The sequence below is a fragment of the Propithecus coquereli genome, unplaced genomic scaffold, assembly GCF_000956105.1.
Source record: "Propithecus coquereli isolate 6110/MARCELLA unplaced genomic scaffold, Pcoq_1.0 Scaffold273, whole genome shotgun sequence".
Taxonomy (NCBI): Eukaryota; Metazoa; Chordata; class Mammalia; order Primates; family Indriidae; genus Propithecus; species Propithecus coquereli.
The window spans coordinates 2,471,427-2,482,254 of NW_012148319.1; the positions used below are offsets into that span (position 1 = coordinate 2,471,427).

Sequence of the window (10,828 nt, forward strand, 5' to 3'; positions counted from 1 at the left end):
AACAGTGGCTGCCCCTGTAATCTGGGCACTCTGGGAGGCCAAGATGGGACTATTGCTTGAGCTCAGGAGTTTGGGACCATCCTGAGCAAGAGTGAAACCCTGTTTCTACTAAAAATAGAAAAATTCACCATGCTCAGTGACATGCGCCTGTAGTCCCAGCTACTTGGGAGACTGAGGCAGGAGGATCACTTGAGCCCAGGAGTTTGAGGTTGTAGTGAGCTATGATGATGCCACTGCACTCCAGCCAGGGCCACAGAGACTCTGTTTCATAAGTAAATAAATAAATGCATAAATAAATTTTTTAAAAATAGTGGTATATGAATTCTATGGAACTCTAGTCCGGGCAACAGAGTGAGACTCTGTCTCAAAAAAAAAAAAAAAGAATTGAAATACTAGTACATATATTTTCAAATCTTTCATTATAATGCTGTTCAAAGAAATAGTAATCCTCTATTATGGAAAAGCAGTTAAGTGCACAGTAATTCCTAAAAGTGTATCAGTATGCATTTAAAAACAAAAAGTCAACTCTGGAATCTACTGAATTCACTATACAGCAGCAACTAATTTACAAGCTAAACAAAGAAGCAAAAACCCAGCAGACTCAATCATTAACAACAACGAAAAGGAGTAAGAAAAATAACGAAACAAAAGCAGCACTGACAACTCTGCCTTCTCCATTTGGAAAGTTCAACATGATAAGAGCAAATCCAAAGACTGTAATTGGTTATTTCACATCCTTTATCCTGTCTCCTTTCTCCCCAGCAATTAATACAACTGCGAGGTACAGTTCTAGTCTATCCTTGTAGTATGCAATATAATAATTTGATAGTCCATATAAACTCAAGTTTAAATCACTAACCATTAATACTGCTGGCAACACATTTATCACTGTTGTTGCTATACAACACTTTTAACACAAATAAGAGGATAATTTTTTCTTCAAAGTTTCTTCTTGCACAGGCATATCTCGTTTTATTGCACTTTGTTTTATTGTACCTCACAGATATTCCGATTTCTACAAATTGAAGGTTTGTGGCAACCCTGCATTGAGCAAGTCTACTGGAGCCATTTTCCCAACAGCATGTGCTCACTTTATGTTTCTGTGTCATATTTCGGTAATTCTTGCAATATTTCAAATTTTTTCATTATTATAATATCTGCTATGGTGATGTGTGATCAGTGATCTTTGATCTTACTATTATAATTGTTGTGGGGTGCCAGAGACTTCATCCATGTAAGATACCAAACAATCAATACACATTGTGTATGTTTTGACTGTTCAACCGACCAGCTATTCCCCCATCTCTCTCTCTCTCTCTCTCTCTGCAGGCCTCCCGATTCTCTGAGGCACAACAATATTAAAATTAGGCCAGTTAACAACCTTACAATAGCCTATAAGTGTTCAAGTGAAAGGAAGAGCTGCACATCTCTCACTTTAAATCAAAAGCTAGAAATAATTAAATTTAATGTGGAAGGCATATCAAAAGCTGAGATAGGCCAAAGCTAGGCCTCTTGGGCCAAATAGCTATTAGCCAAGTTGTAAATACAAAGGAAAAGTTCTGGAAGGAAAATACAAGTGCTGCTCCAGTGAATACAAAAATGATAGGAAAGCGAAACAGCTCTATTGCTGGTAGGGAGAAAGTTGTAGTGGTCTAGATAGAAGATCAAATCAATCAACATTCCCTTAACCCAAAGCCTAATCTAGAGCAAAGTCCAAACTCTCTTCAAGTCTATGAAGCCTGAGAGGTGAGGAAGCTGCAGAAAAAAAGAAACTGAAAGCTAACAGAGATTGGTTCATGAGGTTTTAAGGAAAGAAGCTGTCTCTGTAACATGCAAGATGAAGTAGCAAGTGCTGATGCAGCAGCTCCAGTAAGTTATCCAGAAGATCTAGCTATGATCATTGATAAAGTTGATTACACTAAGCAACAGATTTTCAATGTAGATAAAACAGCCTTCTATTGGAAGAATGTGCCATCTAGGACTTTCACAGCTAGACAGGAGAAACCAATGCCTGGCTTCAAAGCTTCAAAGGACAGGCTGACTGGCTTATTAGGGGCTAATGTAGCTAGTGACAGTAAGTTGAAGCCAATGCTCAATGACCATCCAAAAACCCTATGGCTCTTAAGAATTATGCTAAATCTATTCTGCCTGTGCTCTATAAATGGAACAACAAAGCCTGAATGACAGTACATCTGTTTACAGCATGGTTTACTAAGTATTTTAATCTCACTCTTGAGACCTACTACTCAGAAAAAGAGATCCCTTTCAAAATATTACTGCTCATTAACAATGCAACTAGTTACCCAAGAGCTCTGATGGAGATACAAAAGGAAATGAATGCTGTTTTCATGCCTGCTAACATAACATCCACTCTGTAGCCCATAGATCAAAGAGTAATTTTGACTTTAAAGTCTTATTTTTTCAGAAAAACATTTCAGAAGGCTATAATTGCCACAGATAGTAATTCTTGTAATGGATCTGTGCAAAGTCAACTGAAAATCTCTGGAAAGGATTTGCCATTCCAGATACCATTAAGAACATTTGTGATTCTTGGGAGGAGTCCAAAATATCAACATTAACAGGAGTTTGGAAGAAGGTGATTCCAACTCTCGTGGATGACTTTTGGGGGTTCAAGATTTCAGTGGAAGAAGTAACTGCAGATGTGGTAGAAATGGTAAAAGAACTATAATTAGAAGTAGAGCCTGAAGATAGACCTTAATTGCTCCAATCTCATGATAAAACTTGAACAGATGAGGAGTGGCTTCTTGCAGATGAGCAAAGAAACTGGTTTCTTGAGATGAAATCTACTCCTGGTGAAGATGCTGTGAACACTGCCAAAATGACAACAAAGAATTTAGAATATTACATAAACTTAGTTAATAAAGCGGTGGCAGAGCTTGAGAGAACTGACTCCAATTTTGAAGGAAATTCTACTGTGGGTAAAATGCTATCAAACAACATCACGTGTTACAGAGAAATCTTTACTAAAAGAAAGAGTAGATTGATGCAGCAAACTTCATTGTTGTCTTACTTTAAGAAATTGCTACAGCCACCCCAATCTTTAGCAAACACCACCCTCATCAGTCAGCAGCCATCAACACAGAGGTAAGACCCTCCACCAGTAAAAAGATTATGACTTGCTAAAGGGTCAGATAATTGTTAGCATTTTTTTAGCAATAAAGTATTATTACTTATGGTATATATATTTTTCAGACTACAGTATAGTGTAAACATAACTTTCTTATGTAATGGGAAACCAAAAAATTCACGTGACTTACTTTATTACAATACTGCCTTTATTGCAGTGGTCTGGAACCAAACCTGCAATATCCCCAAGGTGTGCCTGTAATGAGGTTGTCATCCATCCATGGAACAAAATGGAACACATACAAAGAGTTGCTAATTATTATTCAGAAAGAAGATCTTTCTGATTATATAGGTTTGTCTCTGTGAATTTTCCAAAAAAAATGTCTCTTTCCAAGCATAAAGCATTTGATTTTATTGTTAACATGTCTTGGAGAAATATAAAGTTGATATAATAGATTTTTCTAATTTATAACATTTCATTACCCCCTTCCTCCCTCAAAGAAACCTCTTTAATAGTGTTCAAGTAGTTTCTAAAAAATACTATAAATTTAGATGGAGCTTTTATATTCATTATCTCATTTGATCCTTACAAGTCTGTAAGGTTGGCAAGTGTTACACAGGTAAGGATAAAGAGCCAGAGAGGTAGTTAGCACCTTGCTAAACATTACTGCAAATAAATAAGAGAATTTCTTATTATTATCTTGCAATAAAGCAATGCTAGTTCTCACTAGCAATTTAACACAGAGAATCAAATAGCAAGTGCCACATGCATATTATTATTCCAGGCATTTAAAACAAAGGGAATACTAAAAGGTGTCAACTAGCCACAAGGATATAATATATAGTACAGCAAAAAAGACAGCATAACACCTAAAATGAAAGAATTTTTCTCTCAGAGGGGGAGTAAAATAAGATGTATTTTTAAAAAAATGCTTACTTTAACTTATACCTAGAAAAAACATGTGTAGCCAGGTGCAATGGCTCACGCCTATAATCCTAGCACTTTGGGAGGTCGAGGTGGGAGGACTGTTGAGGCCAGGAGCTCAAGACCAGGCTAAGCAAGAGCAAGACCACATCTCCATAAAAAAAAAAAAAAAAAAAACAGAAAAATTAGCTGGGCTGGTAGCACACACCTGTAGACCCAGCTACTCAGGAAGCTGAGGTAGAACTGCTTGAGTCCAGGAAGGTTTCGGTGAGCAATGATGATGCCACTGAACTCTAGCCCAGGTGACAGAGTAAGACCCTATCTCATTAAAAAAAAAAAAAAAAAGAAAAGGAAAGAAAAAGAAAAAACAACGAGGTGAAAGTAGTTGGGGTGCAGGGTTTATAGGAATAAATTAGGATGGTAAGAAACATAAGGGGGCACAAATCTTTTCACATAACAGTGATAACTAGTCAGACTAGCTTTGTCATTTATTCAGTTAATATTAATTGCATAAGCTCTTGTCCAAGGTACTTTAAGAGATACTAGGATAAATAAGAAAAAATTTTTGCATTGAAGCAGCTTATAGTCTAGTTGGGAAGATAATACAGACACAGATAAAACACCATTCACTGATTCAACATTTCCTGAGTAGTTGCAGGAAGGCACTAAGTTTGGTACCATGAATAATACAAAGATGAATGAAAAAGAGCCTAGCCCTCCAGGGAGTAACAGTATGGTAGAGAAGATAACACGGGCATGTAGGTTTCCAATGAAGAGTTACAGGAGTGGTACAAATAAAACGCTATGTGACTTCTGAAGACGGATAAGCGATTCCTAACTAGGGGTTTGGGGAAGATAGCATGGAGTAGACTTTTAAGCTAGACCTTTTAAAGGTTTTGCAGGATTTGGGTACCCACTGATTTGGGAGGAAAGACAGTCTAAGGGATAATCAAATGTGCAAAGACAGAGATTTTGGAAAGTAAAGGGAAGGGGGAAGCAGTGAGTACACAGGATTGTTTGGAGGGATCTCAGGTTATGTGAAGGAGTTTGGTGGGAAGGAAAGGTAAATCAAATCACAGCGGAAGGCTTCAAATGGGGTCTAAAGAACTTATGTTGCTTATGGGATATAGGACATAAGAAAAGGTAGAATACAGAGTATTTTAAAAGAGTTCTAAAGTCTAAGAACTGTATAATTCTCACTTGAATGTAAATAAAATAAAGAACAAAAAAAAAAAAGAAAAGAAAAGAAAAAAAGAGTTCTAAACTCAATGATAATAAAAGAAAGGAAAAGTAGCTATAATTAGAAAACAGGCTTAATTTAGTTAAGCCTTAAAGGGCAGACATGATTCTGACAGGCTGTTCCAGGTTATGCAAAACTCTTTAGCTGGTGCCATAACCTCTAAATCCTGAAAGTTGGCTCAATTTTGGTGCCTCTTTAAATATGTTAGCAAAGAAATGATATTGGCCTGAATAAAACCAAACCTCAGGAACCAAGCCTTTAATAAACACTCTTTAACACATGTACACACACACCCATAGACATAATCATAATCACATGTTCCCCAAATTCTCCCCGACATCCTTTTTGGTATAATATTTTTATTGTTTGTTATTTTTTCCAATTATAAAATAAATACAAATTCAATGTAGAAAATCTAGTCTTTTCATTGTTATCAATTTTAGTATTTATATAATAATGTGCAATATGAATGCACTAACACTGACTGCTACAATTCTGTACAGAGAGCCAGTAAGCCTAGAAACTAGCCAAATGTTCAAGGTCAGTACGGATCAGTCCAGAGATAGTACTGGTCTTTCGAAGAATCACTTGGGGCTCTACTAAAGGCCAAAGGAAACTGCTTGTAGACTTTCTCCAGATCTTTCCCGGAATGTGTGAGTTAAAGAGGTCCAAAGTAGTCTCTCAAGACAAAAATTACTGAATATAGTAAGTACGAATACAGACCATTGGTTGGATATTCATCATATAAGGGTAAACAGGTTTAGACATATTCAGAGACAAATTTATTTTTTTCAGGAATCACTTAGATTAGAATAATTTCAACCTAAATGGGTTTGAAAGGATTAGAGCTGAACTCAGAAAAATCAATGAGCTGAACGTTGTTGGGCAGCCTGATGTAGAGGTTAACAACATGAGCTTCAAGCTCTGTCAGAACTGATGTGAACCTTAGCTACGACCCACAGTAACTGTGGAATCTTGAGAAAGTTACTTAACTCTTCTGAGATTTAAGAAAACAGAAATAATATAACACCTGTGAGAATTAAATATGAAAATTAATGTATGGAAGACTGTCATATTAAATGGCAATTTATTATTAACAGGCATTTACCATCGTACCATTTCATGCAGAGATCTATTGTCCTTAAATAATTAATGTTTTATTAATTTTTTAACTATAAAAATATATATTTATTACAGAAAATTTATAAAATATTAATAAATACTAATTTTAATTCCACAGTTCAGAAATAATTAGGTTTGTGCATTTTCAAAAGGATCTTTAGTAACTGGTCTAATTAGAAAAAAAATAGATTAGACTTAGAAAGTAAAATACATGTTATGTTTCTACTTTAGAATTACATAACACTAGTAGTTCCCTTTTCTGCTTTCTTCCCTGTATGCCAAGAAAAAGCAAGGAAATGAATGCTCTACACTGTATCATATTTATTCTTTTTAACTTTTTTTGTTGTTGTTGAAGAGACAAAGTCTCACCATGCTGTCCATGCTGGTTTCCAACCCCTGGTCTCAAGTGTCTCCCACCTCAGTCTCCAGTAACTGAGATTATTGGCCCGAGCCACCACACACCACACCATTTTATATTTGTTTTTTAAGGCTCGCCGCTATGAAGCGTTATGCATTCCCCTCACACCCAGAGTCTCTTCTTCCTTTGACCCCCATATCACGGGGTTTAGATCTTTTGCACAGCATTTCCCCTACTCTGGATTATAGCTATCCATGTTCTTTTCTTACATGCCACTCTTTCCTGCTCCTCACCTTACTCTACCTCCTAGAGCTGGAGCTTTTAACCTGAGGACCCTAAGCTTCCTGAAATTATACATAGGATTAGTATCTCTGTATACCATACATAAATACATTTTCCTGGAGCACATCCATAGTTATCATCAAATTCTCAAAAAAAAAAAAAAAAAAAAGGTTTCAAAGCTAAAAAAGGTAAGGAACTCTAGTCTAGGGGAAAAGACAGGTATTTGCTTATCCTTGGATCCTCGCTGCAGTCCCCAAACCCAGGGCCGCAGACTGCCTGTTAGGGACCGGGCCACAGAGCTCCACCACGCCCTGCCCCATCCATGGAAAAATTATCTTCCATGAAACTAAGGACGGAGTGGCGGGAGGGGCGGGGGGTGGGGCACAACAGGGCGTGAGCAGCAGATGAGCTGGTGAAATTTCATCTGTATTTACAGCTGCTCCCTGTCGCTTACACCACCACCTGAGCTCTGCCTCCTCCCCCGACCCAACTGTGGAAACATTGTCTTCCATGAAACCAGTCCCCTGGTGCCAAAAAGGGTGGGGACCACTGCAATGCTTAGCATCTATCTTGTATATGAATAAAATAAAAATCTGTTGGTATAAAATTTTATTAATAAATCATAAAATCAATTTTAGGTGTTTGTGTAATCTTTTAAATATATTTTCCTCTTTGGTCTTCTAATCCTAACATAAAAAAATACTGTTCCTGAAAGTAGAATGGTGGTTGCCAGGGGCTGGAGAGAGTGGAGGAATAGAGGGAGTTATGTTTAATGGATACAGAGTTTCAGTTTGGAAAGATGAAAGCTCTGGAGATGAATAGTGGTGATGACTGCACAACAATGTGAATGCAGTTAATACCACTAAACTGTTATGTATATTTTACCGCCACCACAACAAAAATACTGTCTTAGCTCATGTAATACTTGCTGCCTGCTACAGGGTAGACTCTTCATCAAAGGAAAGGAATAAAGGTTAAATTTTAGGATGTAAAAAAGAAAGAGGAAGCAAATCTAACCTCAATCTATATACTTGTAACAGCAGTAGTTACTTCATCATGAAGCGTTAACTACTATTTCTTTTACAATGGCAATTATGTGCTTGCTTAAGAATTTCAGGAACTAGCCATGAGTAGTTTACCATAGAACCAAAATTGTGGGACTCTCCCCTAGAGGGAAATGCTGAACAGTTAACCTTCAATTCTGTTGCAGTCTAGCTGATGCCAGCCAGACTGCCAGATGGCCCATTACTCAAGATAATCATTGGAACAAGACATGCTGACGGGACCATTTCCCCTTTAAAACCAACTCTTGGTCAGCCTGAGGAACTTGAGATGGTCTTTGCAACATTAGTCTGCCATCTCCTCAGGTTGCCAGCTCTTGAATGAACCTCCTTTTCCTTCCACCCAATTGTTGTCTTGAGGTTGGCTTTCAAGTGCTGAGCAGCAAAATCTGAGTTCAGTTACATACATTGCTGGATGGTAGTATAAAAACAAATTTATATGGGGTAATTTAATCATCAATCTTGTTCAGGGGGCCCATTACCTGAGTAAACAAAAGTAAACAAAAGAAAACTGCTTAGGAACATCACTCTATCTGTGTGAAATAAATTAAACTTTTTCAAAGTACCAAGTTACTCGAGGCATAGGAACATCACTCTATCTGTGTGAAATAAATTAAACTTTTTCAAAGTACCAAGTTACTCAAGGCATAAATGATAATTTAGCCCAATTTTATCACTGTATTATCCATATAAATAACATAAACATTTTTTAAGCTTGCAATAGGCATTTAAAGGTACCAGGGCACATTTTTTCAATGAACATTTAGTAAGTATTCTTAAAATTTAGAAATATAAAAGATACCAAAACTACTTAAAAAAAGAAAAAGCAAAGCAAAAAAATAAAAATCACAATACAGTGATTACAAAAAGGATGAATTATGTTCATATGTCCCTTTATTCCCTTCCCATACTTTACAGTCTACCTCACCAAAGAAAAAGTCTTAGACTCCATTAAAGTTACAAAGATATTAAAACATCAAAATACCCATATTAATGAGGCTATGTTGATATTTACAAATAACATGTATATCTTGTCCAAAACTTAGATTTTAAACCTTTTGATGAATAAATGTCAATACGATTTCAATAACCAGTAAATAACTGATTTGCAAAGACATTTAAAAATTCCATCATTTTCCCAGAAGTCCTCTAATATAGAAATTTGAACTATTTCTCCAGTAGCATCTACGAAAATCTTTAGAAGCAGATTCAATATAAAGGATAATTACAATACTAATATTTCAATTCCATATCATAAAAAGTTATCCACTACCATATTGAAATATTATATATCTCACATAACTTATTATGTTTATTGCTCTCTTGACTTGAACATTAAATAATGAGCAGAATATAAAATTCTCCCATAGCTGTATTTACTAAAAAGCCAATATTCCTAATACTTACTCTTATTCAGTATTCATTCAATAAATATTTACCGAGTGCCTGTCATATACCAGTGCTATAAGTGCTGCACAACAGTGAATCAAGCAATCATGTTCCACCTGTATAATACTTACGCACTACTGCTTTCTAGAAGACAAATTTTTTCTTCATTTCAGCATATTATGGGGGTACAAATGTTTAGGTTACATATATTGTCCTTGCCCGGCCTTCCCCCGAGTCAGAACTTCAAGCGTGTCCATCCCCCAGATGGTGCACATCGCACTCATTATGTATGTATATACCCATCCCCTTCTTCCCCCTCCCATCTGCCTGACGCCTGATGAATATTATTCCTATATGTGCACTTAGGTGTTGCTCAGTTAAAACCAATTTGATGGTGACTACATGTGCTGCTTGTTTTTCCATTCTTGGGATACTTCACTTAGTAGAATGCGTTCCAGCTCTATCCAGGATAATACAAGAGGTGCTATATCACCATTGTTTCTTATAGCTGAATAGTACTCCATGGTATACAGATACCACATTTTATTAATCCACTCATGTATTGATGGGCACTTGGCTTGTTTCCACATCTTTGCAATTGTGAATTGTGCTGCTATAAACATTCAAGTGCAGATGTCTTTTTTATAGAATGTAGAAGACAGATTTATATTATCATCTTTTCAAAGTGTCTTTATGTTTTTGTAAATATACTCATTCTGGTAATATTTTGAAAAATTTAATTTATGCTTCTCATCTCTAATGAAAAATTTATAAATGATTATTTTTTAAGGCAAAAATGTTACCTAACATGAAGTTTATTTTTCTGTATAGCAATAACACACATGAAAGAAAGCACAAATTCCTTTAAACTTTTAAGATTTACCTGAAATAGGAATATTCTGTGAGACCGATAACTGCACATCTCCGGTTCCTGGTGGCATGTCAACAACTAAATAGTCCAGTTGACCCCAATCTACCTAAAACCCAAGATGACATAAATAACATTATTGTATAACAATTCCAGTGAATTAATATAAACAAAATCAATGTGTTAACAGCAAATCTAAAATAATAGCCCTTACTTGAACCAGGCACTAGGTATTAGGCACTGTGCTAAGGGCTAAGGATACATGGATGAATAAATGACAGTCGCTGCCTCTAGCAGACCTTCTTTGAATGATAAGTTGAAATTTCCTGATGACCCATCCCCATACACACACATTAATGTTGAACCCATTTACAATGGGCTTCTATTTACGACCAATTATTTATTTTTCACTGGGTATAACTCACATTTTGCCTAAGAAGGTCTTAACTTTTTGCCCCTTGGTTTTTCAGTATAGCATTTCTGTGCTAATATAATT

General features: G+C 36.1%; 1 protein-coding gene across 2 annotated transcripts in view; it reads right to left on the bottom strand.

Moving 5' to 3' along the window:
- NUBPL (nucleotide binding protein-like) overlaps positions 1-10,828 on the bottom strand; it is a 213,973-nt gene that overhangs the window by 41,471 nt on the left and 161,674 nt on the right. For both annotated transcript variants that reach the window (XM_012647883.1, XM_012647882.1), the window contains one exon: positions 10,348-10,441. In XM_012647883.1, the coding sequence (XP_012503337.1) occupies positions 10,348-10,441 (94 nt within the window). The remainder of the gene's footprint in view (positions 1-10,347; positions 10,442-10,828) is intronic.